This window comes from Asparagus officinalis, chromosome 9 (genome assembly GCF_001876935.1).
Source record: "Asparagus officinalis chromosome 9, Aspof.V1, whole genome shotgun sequence".
Classification (NCBI taxonomy): Eukaryota; Viridiplantae; Streptophyta; class Magnoliopsida; order Asparagales; family Asparagaceae; genus Asparagus; species Asparagus officinalis.
The window spans coordinates 44769496-44782957 of record NC_033802.1 but is presented as its reverse complement, the minus strand read 5'-3'; the positions used below and the strand labels follow the sequence as shown (position 1 = coordinate 44782957).

The window sequence follows — 13462 nt, the reverse complement described above, 5'->3', positions numbered from 1 at the left end:
TGTATATACACACACACAGAGAGAGAGAGCCCTGTGTATATACAGAGAGAGAGAGATGGGGAATATGGGTATGCTTGGTAACAAGCACACTCTTGGTGTATTGGTGTAAGAGTGTTTGGTAGTGATGTGACTCATTTCCGTCCACTTAAAGAGGGAGGGCGGGGGACCACATTCACATGGGTGCATATGGGTTGGATAATATAGGGGTGGTTATTTTCAAGCAGGGACCATAATTAGGTAGGGTGTCGCTGATGTGGCGAAAATCTAACAGATCACCTAAATCTCATGATATAATTATGCAAACAGTGTCCTATTCAAGGAATTATTTTATTTTCTAAATAAGAAAATCTCCTAAATCTCTTTTTGTGATCAATACCTACTCTTCCTTTCCTTTAATAAGAAACATGGACTCTTGCCTCTTCTTTTCTTTTTCTCTACTCTCTCTTCTTAAGAGCGACTCAACATATCCTCAACACGTTCTCTAAGCAAGTAGAAAGTTTCTGTCAACCCATTCTCTTCATCAACTTGACTCGAAAAATTCTGTAAGTCCCCTTCCTCAACCATTTCTCTTTTTTTGCTTTCAATTTTTCAGATTTATTATAAACTTACATTTGAAGATAAAAAAATTGAATTCAAAAATTATCTCCTTGATTAAGATTTTATTTGTTTAATATTGTCGACTCAACTTTAACATTTGCATAGTTCAAATTTTAGATTGGAATATAACTGAGAGGTCAAATTGAGATATATTTAAAAGTTGTATTCACAACTTAATTAGAAATTTTTAATTGAAACCTGGAAAACTTTAGTCCAAATTTAATATTGAATTAGGATCTTCATGTGGTTGACTAAAAATTAAGATGGTATTAAATTTTATCATATGCTAATGTGTTCTCATCATATTTTTTTCCAAAATGGAGAAAGTACTGATTAATGGCATATCTTAAATTGCTTTACGTAGGTTCCTTCACTACTCGAGTTTTCTTAAATGTGACCGTTTTTGTCAGTAAGCTTAAAACACTAGAATCTTTTGATTTCATTTTAGTACATTGTGTATAATTATTTTTCCTATATATGTGATCTCCAAAATAATTTACATGAAGTTAGAAGAATCTACACCGGTAGTTTTTCTTTTTAAGAGATGGGGGCATATGAACAACTTTGAAAAGATAGCTTAACTCATAACATGCTGACAATTTTTTTTTAACAAGTCTGACTATATTCGAAATTTAGTTGTCTAGCATAACTTATAAAATGCTGACTATCACTATAAGCCTACTGATGTTTTTGAAATCTAGTTCTCTGTAATAGCTAGTTGGTCTATTAATGTCTTATGCTTTTTAATGAAATATTTTATTCCATTCACTATGTAATTATAAATGTCCATAATGCTAATGCATGAGTGGTTTGATATATCTTAATAGATGGCTAATGAGGAAGCAGATGAACTGGTGCACATTAGTGGAAATGTTTCTCGATTTGATGAACGTACTGATGAGGAAAGTCATGATATTATGGATCTCAAGGACATTGAAACAAATATTATTCAAGAAGATGAAATTAACATTGTTCGACAGCCATATAGCGGGATGGAGTTCTCTACTGAGGATAAAGATTATGTCTACTATAATAAATATGCAAAGCAAAGAGGATTTGTCATCAGAAAAAATCATGTTGACCGGTCTAAGAAAATAAAGAAATCATCATACGAAGAATGTTTATTTATAACAAGGAAGGTTATACGAATGTAAATTATAAGAGATCAGGAGATTCTGTTGTCCGTAGGGCTAATAGTAGAGTCAACTACATGGCTAGGATGGTAATTTGTAGAAAAGAGGACGCATGGATTGTCAAACAATTTAATAATGATCATTCGAAACATGAACTCAGTAGCCCAGATAAAGTAATTAAGCATCGTTCTTATAGACAACTACATCGAATACTACTGATCCAAGATCTCTTGACTAATCTAAAGGGTCAAAGGTTACAATCTTCTACAATTTCAAGGGTTGCGAATGCTGTAACTAGAAATCATGTAGAGAAAGTTACTCCTCAACTGTGTCATGATCACCTCAGGAACCTAAAGAGGAATAATATTAGATGAGAGGCCCTTACAAGTGTAAAACACCTCCAAAGCAAACAAGCATCAGAACCTGATTTCTTTTTTGGCAATACAATTAGATGATGATCTCACATTTAGAAGTGTATTTTGGACCTATGGAAGATCTAGAAATTCACATATAAATATTGGTGATGTCCTTGTCTTTGATGTGACTTCTAGGACACAATCTAAAGCTCCCATTTGCTCCATTTACTGGAGTAAACCATCATCGACAGTCTATATTATTTGGATGTGCACTACTAGCTAATGAGAAAGAGGCGACATTTGTATGGGTATTCAGATAATGGTTGAGATGCATGTCAGGAGTATCACCTAATGCAATCATCACAGATCAGGATGGGGTTATCTGCAAGACTGCAATGCTATTGAGATAGTTTTTCCAGAAAGCCATCATCGATTTTGTCAATCGCATCTTCGCAAACATGAAATGGTGCAAATCCAAGATTTGAATTGAGATCATGAAAATATTTGGGAGGACTACAATACATGAAAGAAGAGTAGTACAATAGAGAAATTTGAGGAGCAGTGGAAGATTATGAAGGAAAATATAACTTCGATGATAGGAGCCAGTTATCAATCATGCACCAAAAGAAAAATCATTGGGCCCCTATTTTTCTTAAAACCACATTGTTTGTAGGTATGACAACACTAATAAGTGAAACTATTAATGCATATTTTGATAGCTATGTAAATCCGTAGACCTCAATTAGTGATTTTATTGAACAATACAACAAGGCGTTATCAGACAGTACTGCTGTAGAATTAAATGAAGATTTTAGAACATTGAATGTGATTCATATGATGATTTCTACACACCCATTTGAAAAACAAGTCGCAAAATGTTATACCAGAAATATATTTGACGTATTTCAAAAGGAGTTTAGAGATAAAGATAGTTGTGAGCATCACAAGTTGGCTAAAGACATGGATTTGAACATTGTTACTTATAAAGTTTGATTACTTGATGATGAAGCGGAAAAAAATGGAACAAAGTTATTTTTGATGCATCTAAAGAGGAAGCTATATGTAGTTGTGCCAAGTTTGAGACTATTGAGATATTACGTAACATATACTATGCATTATGGTAGTAAAGAAGCAAATGCGTCCTATCCCCGATCATTATATATTAAAGAGATGGATACTGGAAGCAAGACACCATAACTTTAACATAAGTGGTCACATAATTGAAAGAAACAATAATGAGGACCAGGTCTCTATTTTTAAATTCATGGCAACTCAAAAATAAAAAACTAACAAAATACTGGTAGAAGCAAGAATCTTGGAGGGAATTCATAAGGAGTTTGATGAGATAGTTTTAGACTTTTTAATGAATATAATGAGTAAAAGATCCAAACAGGTTGAGGAATGTGTAAATACAAGTCAAATTGAGACACCCAAGTCATGGACTATTAAGGATTCATCACGAATCACTATCCATTGATCCGATTGGACCAGCGAAGACCAAGGGTTGTGGAGGACGACCCACAAAAGACAAAAGAATTCAAGATGGTTTGAGATAGCACAGCAAAGAAAGATAAACGAAAGTGGCAATGTCAAAATTGCTTTGAATATGGTCATTATAGAAATACTTGCACTAAAACTCAGGTACAGATTAAATTACTTTATAAATATGGCCAGTTTCAAAATATTTTCAGTCTACTTATGAGAACAATAATGTGATTATGTTTAACTTATGTTTAATTCTTTTGTAGAAGAATGGAAAGAGTATTGATCTATCTTCTCTGTAACCCATATCATGATATTTTGGGAATTGAGTTGCTTTGATGACAGGTATGATATATACTTTCATACTTGAAATTTTTATTATATTTTAGAATGGAATTACATTTAGTAGCAATTATGAATAATTTTTCCTTAATTGATTATAATACAAACTTTACTTTTATCAATAGGTTGTATTATCTATTAGCGATACAAGTGTTTCGGAGAACTGAAGTATGATAAAGATCTTGTTGAGGAAGATATTAGGAGGAGATCCTATCACTTGAAGAAGTTGATATGAAGCTTTCAAGATGATTTTTTAAGCTTCTGATGATTCACAATATTTTTAGAGACTCTTCACCATATTTGTTTCCTAGATACTTTGCACTTGAGGCTTTGGCTCTCTGTCATTTACATACCTATTAGAATTAAATTGAGGTTATTTTTTTCTCTCAAAAGACCATATTTTATTAGAAGGCTGCTATGGACTGTCCTTGGTAATGAAAGTTATATTTGCAGTTAAAGTACACTGTCTCTGTTTGATAATAAAAGTTATATTTGCAGTTATAAGCGAAATAGTGATTAAATTGACTCAGTATGCTCCCCGTCCTCATCGACTTCTAGCTAACTTGATGATCTAGTTTTCATACTCTATTTTGTTTTTCTTTCTATTGCTCTAAAAATGTAGAGCTCCCTGCTTAATGGAGAATATATAGCAGGCGATGAAGAGGTTGTACTTTGACAGTCATTCAGTTGTTAGCTTGTATGTGCCTGAGATGAAAAAGCTTTTGTCCATATTATTGAATTTTTTATTACTAAAAGAACTCATCTATAGAGATTTTCTAGAATGAACCAAAATAACATGAGCTTCACATCCTTGTGCTTACAACTTATTAATTTTCTCCATCTATTGATTAATTAATAGACCATGTTCATCATTGGTCTCAGCTTAATCAAGTTCCCAACATCAATTCATACAGGTGAATAAGTTGTATTATTTATTAATTGAAAGAAGTTCCCAACATGAATTCCCTCTTCCATATTGTTAAAATGTTAAAATAGATAGTAGAGAAAGAAACAGATTGAGCGGAATCAGATGAATCATGAGGAGTTTAGAATAAAGATTCGGTGTACAAGTAGACCACAGAGAGAGATTTAGGAGATTTTCTTAATTTAGAAAACAAAATAATTCCTTGCATAGGGGCTGTTTGCATAATTAGATAATGAAATTTAAGTGATCCGTTAGATGTTCGCAGCATCAGCGACACCCAACCAAATTAGTTAGAGTGACACGATACACACACACACACATATATATATGTATGTATGTATATATATATAGATACTAATGCGTTTAGGCCCACCCTAGTTGACACCTCGCAATGTGTGGATCTCACCACTTTATCTCTTGGTAGCTTCTTTTGCTAAATGAGCCTCCACCTCAACCATCAATCCTGCATGTATGTGTGTGCGCATCTGTGTGCTCAGCTCATCTTGCTAAATGAGCTGAGCAAGAGAGAGGTGGTGAAGCCCACCTAACAAGTCACATTAGATGGGTATTCTCCCTTCGTTTACATCTTGGTAGCACATTTAACAATATGAACTGTCACCTTGTAGGTGCCTACACGAACATAATTACACGCACAGACACAATTATATACCTACACGCGCGCGCGCATCCATGAGACGGGTCTATTGTATTGTTCCATAGCTCATTTTTCTTGTTGTTGGCCGCTCTAATGTGGTAGACAGATAATATTCTGTATCCTCAATTCCTGAGTGGGTGAGTACTATACTTTTGTTGGAGAAATCTCGTGACTTGACCAAGTAAGAACCGGGCAGTTGTTGCATGGTCTAAATCTAATGTTGAAACTACATATCAAAACTATGGTTCACACTGCTGTGTGATGATCTAGGTTTGGCCCGTTCTATGAGAAATGAAGGCGCTTCTACCTCAACCTCAACCTGTGGAGATGAATTGTAATAATAAAGGTGCAACTTATATTCCTAATAATCTAGTTTTCAAGGAAGAACCAAGCATATCGAGGTTAACTGTCACTCCATTAATGTCACAGAGCAAGAGGATTTTCACTATTTTTATTAGTTCGATGGACAAATAGGTGCTCTTTTCACTAAGGAATTAGCTAGGAAAAAGTTTTCGCTTTTATGAAACAAGCTAGGCATGATTGATGTAAATCAGCTTGAGCAGGACAATTAGAGTGTTAATATAGTAGAGAAATGTGCTTAGCCCACATATTGGAATATAATGAAATTGTTAGTTGTGTGATATTTGCTTTCCTATAAATAAAATCAACTATTCCTCTGTCCCTTTCAGAGATCAACTCAGTTTCCCAACATAATAGGTGTTTTATGGTTTCCCTATTTATGGTTTGGAATACCAGAGTAACCAGATCCATTAATAGAAATGTAAACTTCAAAGCAGGATGCACATACTCTGAATTACCCATTTACCCTTATGGTTAGTTTGCTTAGGAAGAGAGAGTGCCGGAGGATTGTTTTTCTATTGGTGCGACATCTGTGTGTCTGTGGGTTTTGAAGATGGTCTCAAACAAACTTAACGATCGGGTTAGTCATACAATCAACAAAATTCCTCTGCGGGATTAAGATGTTGAGCTCAACTCCGTCATACTTATAGATAAAGGTAGAACAGTAACCAGAAATGTGAAAGTCTCATATTCAGAAAATATGTAGCAATAACCCGAAGAAAGTAAACAAAAAAAGAAAATTAACTTTGGTAGACTAATACTTACATGAGTTTCACATGTATTTACTCGAACATTATCTTCGGTTTGGACATTTCTGCAAAACAATGTGCAAGTCAAACATTATATGAATCCTCGAGAGAAATAGAAGTCTTTGAATAGGCCTTACGAAATGCTAAAATTGAAGGAATATTTAGATTAAAGCTTAAATGATTTTTATTTTGTAAGCGGAATGAAAAGAACAAAAAAAGTTTTGTTGATAAACAGTCATTACCAGCAATAATGCAGCTTCTAGTCATATAACACTACCATTTTTTATTGTCTTGAACTAGGTGGCTTTAGCTGTCCATTTGCCAGAAGAATTTTAAGTTCGGGAGAGAAATAGTAGAGGAATTCTTCATGAATACTACACTGGACATGTTTCTGGTGCTGGGGTTCTAATTCTTAAAGGATACTTGTCGGATATTTGTTAAATCATATCCTAAAGATGAAATGCATACTAGATGTGTTAAGTACCCATGAAACTTTGAAAAACAATCAAGCATAAAATGGTTGACCAAAGTTGTAGATACGCATTTCTACACCTCCCCAGTAAAAATGATAATTGGGTAACTATTGACTTATACAACTTTTGGAACTACTTTAAAACACCTGACTTATTTTATGCTTATAAACTGTTTTAACCTCACAAAATCCATTCATAAATATCGCAAACACATAAACACATAATTTATATTTAGTTGCATCCATGACTCACATTATTTTGAAAGGATTTCCATCCAATAACATTTTAAGGATTTGCCACATCTACATAGTAATATCATTTTGTATTTGAATGTTTTTTTTAAACTGTATCCCCCGTAGCGCCGCTCAACCACGACAAAAATCTCATCATGACATTTCCTTTTGCTCTGATATCCGCTCAGGACTGAACCGACTTCGACCCCAACTGTACCTACTCGATATCCACCAAGCTTGATTGTCACCACCTGAAGTCTCTCCGCGCAAATCCTTGCCGCCAAACTTCTCCTTGACTGATACAATCATTACAAATCAGATCTGATCACAACTTGAGCTGATCCATCTCACCCTGATTCGTTGCCTTGAACTCAACTCTAGACCAGAACATTACGGGTCCAATGTGTTCCATCTAGATCAGATTCAATCTGTCTGATCCAGACCAGATCCCATCTGTCACCGTGTCACGTTTATGCATTTGCGTTTATCTGAATATCTTTTCTATATGTCTCATAATGCTACAGTTTCTAGTGCTGTTAGCTACACATCACACTAATTTCTTTATTAAAAATCATAGAGTTACTTTTAGTTATAAAATCTGAATAGCTAGCAAAGCTTGTTTTATTCAAATTGGCTAAAATTGATAAATACAATGGTACTACAACATGTGGCATAGAAAAATTAGGTACGGTCCTATACATGACAGCATAGATAATGTCATCAAAACCACTTATCCAACCCTAACTGAAACCTCTACTACCGAGGAAAATAATGGATTTGAGCAGTGGAAATCGAAGGACAAGAGGGCTAAGTCTCATGCTCATGTTCACAAAAGAAAATCTAATTAAAGCTTTTGAAATTTGTAAAAATTCCATGGACATATAGAATGCAATAAGAGAAAAGTATGACACCGACTCTGAAGTTAACATTCAACTCCTCTCGTATAAGCACAATTTTTGTCACATGCAGGCACGTCATAGAACACATTAACAAAATGATTGTCATTACTAAGGACCTATCTACTATCATATGCCGAGACTAAAATCCAAGAAAGAATGCAAGTGGCAAACATATTAAAATTCTTCCCCTTCACTTGTTATGGTTGCCACCAGATTAAGTCTGTATCGTGTCATTACATGTCTTCCTGATTTTCTAATGCACTTGGCGACAGAACAAGACTTGAAAACCAATAGAAAAGGACAGAACATAGATTCATGCACCTGAGACAACAATAAAATATACGAATCATGGCCTTAATAAACCATAATTTAAGGGCCTAAAGTCAGTAATTCAAGAAGAAGGTACCTTGCGGAGCTTGCTACAACTATGGAATATCTGGACATCACAGTAATTCGAGAAGAAATTCGAGAGGAAGGTACCCTGCACCTGCAGAGCTTGCTACAACTATGGAATGTTTCGACAGTTGTCCAGCTGTCCCAAAAAACATGTGAAGAATGGTGGACATAAGCACCGATAACAAGGAGGAAATTCGTCAATGTGACGAAGCACAACGCTATGATGATGGACATTGGAGGATGATGGATAGACTTGGTGCAACAAGGCACCTCCCCAGAACAAGCATGGAGTGACTGATTTCACTGAGCTAAAGCGAAGAGAACAGATGATATATGACATCTACCTGAATGCAAAATGTATTGGTTCTTATATATTGCATCTTGGGGAAACTGTTCTCGTTCCTACAGTTGTCCTTTATGCACCGAGAATTAGGCGCTTCTTGTCTCCATTGCAAGCTTATGAAGAATAGGCTAGAAGTGAGATTTTTTAGTAAGTGTTTGCTATAAGGAAATATGTCCCCGAGCATTAATTGTTTTGTCTACATGTAGTATGTAAAAACTCCGCTTATAAAATCTTTGATTTGAAATACTCTTCTATTATATTTCTGAGCATGAATTGTGGCATTCGAGATTGGGACATACTAATATCTTTAAGACATATCAGAATGTTAAAATGAACTTGGTTTCTGCGCTGTCTAATGTTAAGTCATCAACATGTGAACATTGTCGAACTCAATGTTCTAAAAAAAGGATTACATTGTTGAATTGCATGTTTGTTGGTTTTCTTAGTATATTTTCTATTTTAATATATTTTATATATTTGAACATATGATAAATTATTAAATATATATTAAAAAGTTCAAGAACACATAATTCCATGTAATCCACTTAATCAACCCTTAATCTGATTAATCATTAAGGCTGCGTTTGGGAACTTGGATTTGGGCCCTGGATTTCAAATTCAGTGTATTTCAAATCCAAATCTCTAGTTTGGATTCTAAATTGGACTGAAATTTCAAATCAGATTATTCCAGAGAGGAGAATTTGAAAGCCCAAATACAAATATTTCAAATCCCACCCTACCCCTTGGAATTTACCAAATCCAGTCTGGCCCCGTTGCTTCTTTCTCTCGTTTCCAAATCCCGACCTCTTCTCTCCCTCTCTCTCTCTCTCTCTCCTCCCTCCCCCTCTCTCCCCTCTCCTCTCCCCCTATCGTCGAAACCCTAGATCAAATCTACGGTTTCTTCTCTCTCTCCCCTTTACGTTGAAACCTAGATCTCCTCCCACTCCGACTCCGAACCCGATAACCCTAAACCCTAGTTTCTCTTCTCTGTCCATTTCCAACGGCGGTAAGAAAATGGATGATGAGCAGGAGGAGAAGGAAACTGATCGCACATTCCCAATCCTCTGCAATGGCGGGGAGATCACAACTCACTACCAAAACCGTAACCCTAATTTCGTCAATGAGGAGGAGGAGGAAATGGAAGATGAGGGGGAGTGGGAGAAGGAAGCGTTGATCTTGACTCTTTAGGGCTTTTAGAGATGGTGAGGATTGGAGGAAAGCGCCGTTGACAGCGGAGGATGCGTCTAGGGTTATGGAGGTGACGAGGGATGTGGGATTTCGTGGATCGGCGCCGGATTGGGCGGATCGGGAGACCGAGGATCGGTGGGTGGATGGGTTGAGGAGATTGAGAGGTGAGATTACTGCTACTACTTCCCAAGGCTAATTAAGAGGTTGAATTTGTTAAATTTTTTGTAGGCTTTGTTGATTATTATGTGTTCTTCTTCACATTTTGATATAAAGATTTTATCTTTGCATATTGTTCAGTACTTCGCATCTGCATTATTTTACACACACTAATACTAGATTGTTTTACACACACACGCGCATGCACAACACACACACCCCGCACACACGCACGCGCGCGCATGTATGTAACAATTAATAATGTTGAAGCTTGGTACTCAATTTTATTCCTGTGCTGCACTACATGATCTTTTTTTCTGGAATTTCCTAGTGGATGTTGATTATCTTTTCTCTTTTCAGGCTTATTAATGCTAAGGATCATACATTTCGTGCCTCTTAGTAAAACAAGTGTGCATGGTTCAAGAAAATAATTCACTGCATGCTTGAGACCCTTTTTTTAGATTAGTATAAAGATATCCCGAGCTGTGATGTGAATGTGGTATTGGTTTGACTGAATCCTCAAATTGGTTACCTGTGCTTTTATTTTTAGAGATTTTATTCATATTGACTCACTTAACTTTAACACTTAATAGATTTCATCTGTGTTCATTCCTTGTCACATTCTAACTCACAACATTTGCTTATTGCTTGAAAAACAGTCATAAATATATGATGATTAGCAAGAGAAGCACTAAACTGTTTATATGGCTACAAGGGCAACTTATGATATGCGGTCCTAGATTTCTATAGCAAAAGAAACTACTAGAGGCTGAACGCAATATGATATTTTTATCCAACTATATATCGACTGTTATGATATACGTTTGTTCCGCCTTGCTATCTCACCTCTCAGCGCAATTCTTCGGTTTTGTTGTTCCTTCTTACTATGCTATTATCATATTTGTCACTCTGGAACTTTAAGAAAACACATGGTGTAGTTTTTGCTTTTGCCTAGTTTTGATGAGAACTAACTGGACTCATGTGCATGCAAAAGAAGAAAGAAACAAGCCGACAGAAAATATATATATCAGAATTCGCGATTTATTATCTGCAAATGACATGTCCAGACTTTATGATTTTCTTTTTTATTTTCCTTAGAATTCTGTTATAGTCTCATTAGAGGTCGTGGCAGCATCAAGGATCCAACTTGGGTAATTTTTGCTATAATGATAAACTAAGAAGTGAAAAAATTTAGTTCCAGATATTTAGAAACAAATTTTATTTTCTAGTGGCAAAAATTTAGTTCCAGATATTTAGAAACGACTTAAGATTAAGAAACAAAGTCCATGATACGTCGTGCTAATACTTTTATCCATTACAGGAGGATATGATGAGGGGGAAACTAGGATATGAGCACTTGGATGAGCCTATTCAGATTTTAGCAGAGGCAGAGTTGTCAGTTGATATTATCGATACCCGTCTGATGCAAGCTCGTGAGATCTTGGAAGATTTTCTCAAGCATGTGGTATTACTATCTTCTCAGAAATTCCCCAACCATCATTTTTCCTTGAATCCTATAGAACACAATTTGTAATATTCTTCATCTTTCCTTTTACAGGATGAATCACAGGATTTCTTCAAAAAGAAGCAGCTGAGAAAGCTAGTTTTGCTCAATGGCACGCTTCGTGATGAAGGGTCAAACATCAAAAGAAGCAGCTGAGAAAGCTAGTTTTGCTCAATGGCACGCTTCGTGATGAAGGGTCAAACATCTCTGGCTCGTTATCTCCCTTCAATGATACTTTTGCTCAATGGCACGCTTCGTGATGAAGGGTCAAACATCTCTGGCTCGTTATCTCCCTTCAATGATACTCTCAGTATGAAGAGAGCCAAGACCCGAAGGGTCAAACATCTCTGGCTCGTTATCTCCCTTCAATGATACTCTCAGTATGAAGAGAGCCAAGACCCCGAGTGTAACTCTTAACTCGATAGCTTCTTTGAGTATTACCATTCTATATTGGGGTTTCGCCAAGAAAACCGATTCCCCTAATTCCCAGCAAGGCACCTGCAGAAAGAAGGGTCCTTAGCTAGGTAACAGTCTGAAGTGTGTTTGACATGCTATAGGGGAATATGGCCAGTGGGTAAAGTTTCATGTCTTGTGAAGTTTGGTTATTGTGGGACAATATGCTCATAGATATGTTTTAAGTATTGTGGGAGTTTGTGTGGAAGGATCCTTTGGGTTGCTGTATCAGCTGTGAGGAATTGTACTCACCTGGAGCTGGTCCAGGTGCAGGTGTGTTTAGAATTTAGATCCTATTTGAGTTTTAGTATAGTGGAAATAACTCATTGTGGTAAGAAAGAAGGAAGTAGTAAGAAAACCACCAACCGGATAGGAGATTCATCAAGTTGTCTCAAATATATCCAACTTAAGTCGCATTCAAGTGTTCAATGCATTTAAGAAGATAATGGATAGCAACCCGAAAAAGTTTTATTTGTTAATGTCACTTCTTGATGATGAAAAAAGAGATTTTATTCTCTTTATTTCTTAAGCAGTAGTTTCTAGTTGAATGACAAGAATCCCCAAATTTTTGAACCCATTCGAGTAAGTTCTCTCTTGGATTTCTTTTTCTTTTTTAAGGCATATTTAACTCCCATTATTTTGTCATTTATGTTAGGATGCACACTTATAGTTGTGATTTGCCTTTGTTGTAGATATTATTTCTGTTTTAAAGCATATTTTGTTTCATGAACTAATTGATGCTAATTTTTTTAATGTAGGATCCAATAAGTTCTCCGAGACATGAGTTGGAGGCATAGGAGAAAAGGAGGAGAAGACTTTGAAGGATAAATAGACGATTCTTGTTATGGTTTCTTTTAGTAGTTTATGTTGTGCTAATTTAGCTTGTTGTAGAAAATCATGGTTATCTACCACCTATAGTACGTTGTGTTTTAATATGTTGTGCTAATTTAGCTTGTTGTAGAAAATCATGGTTATCTACCACCTATAGTACGTTGTGTTTTAAGTGAAGACTTATTGTGTAGCCTAGAGCTTCTTATGTGGATTGTTCGCTATACTCTTTTGTGTCGTCAAGTCTTTTATCATGACTAATTTTTAAAGTGGTACTCTTGTTATTTTGGAGATTGAAGGTCAATGTGGTAGTGGATAAAACCATGAAAAAATGCTATTATAATGAATATTTTGGACATTATTACTATTGTTTGTATTCTCTCGTATCGA

General features: G+C 35.6%; 2 protein-coding genes across 2 annotated transcripts in view; one reads left to right on the top strand and one right to left on the bottom strand.

Annotated features, from left to right (window-relative positions):
• Positions 1–6683, bottom strand: part of LOC109823843 (coilin-like) — a 15063-nt gene extending 8380 nt beyond the window's left edge. The window contains exon 1 of the mRNA XM_020390252.1: positions 6616–6683. The gene's annotated coding sequence lies outside the window, so the exon portion shown is untranslated. The remainder of the gene's footprint in view (positions 1–6615) is intronic.
• LOC109823403 (KH domain-containing protein At4g26480-like) lies at positions 10196–13041 on the top strand. The gene is made up of 7 exons (XM_020389681.1): positions 10196–10295; positions 11386–11438; positions 11609–11752; positions 11846–11929; positions 12065–12127; positions 12419–12517; positions 13003–13041. The coding sequence occupies exons 1-7, from the start codon at positions 10196–10198 to the stop codon at positions 13039–13041; spliced, it is 582 nt and encodes a 193-aa protein (XP_020245270.1).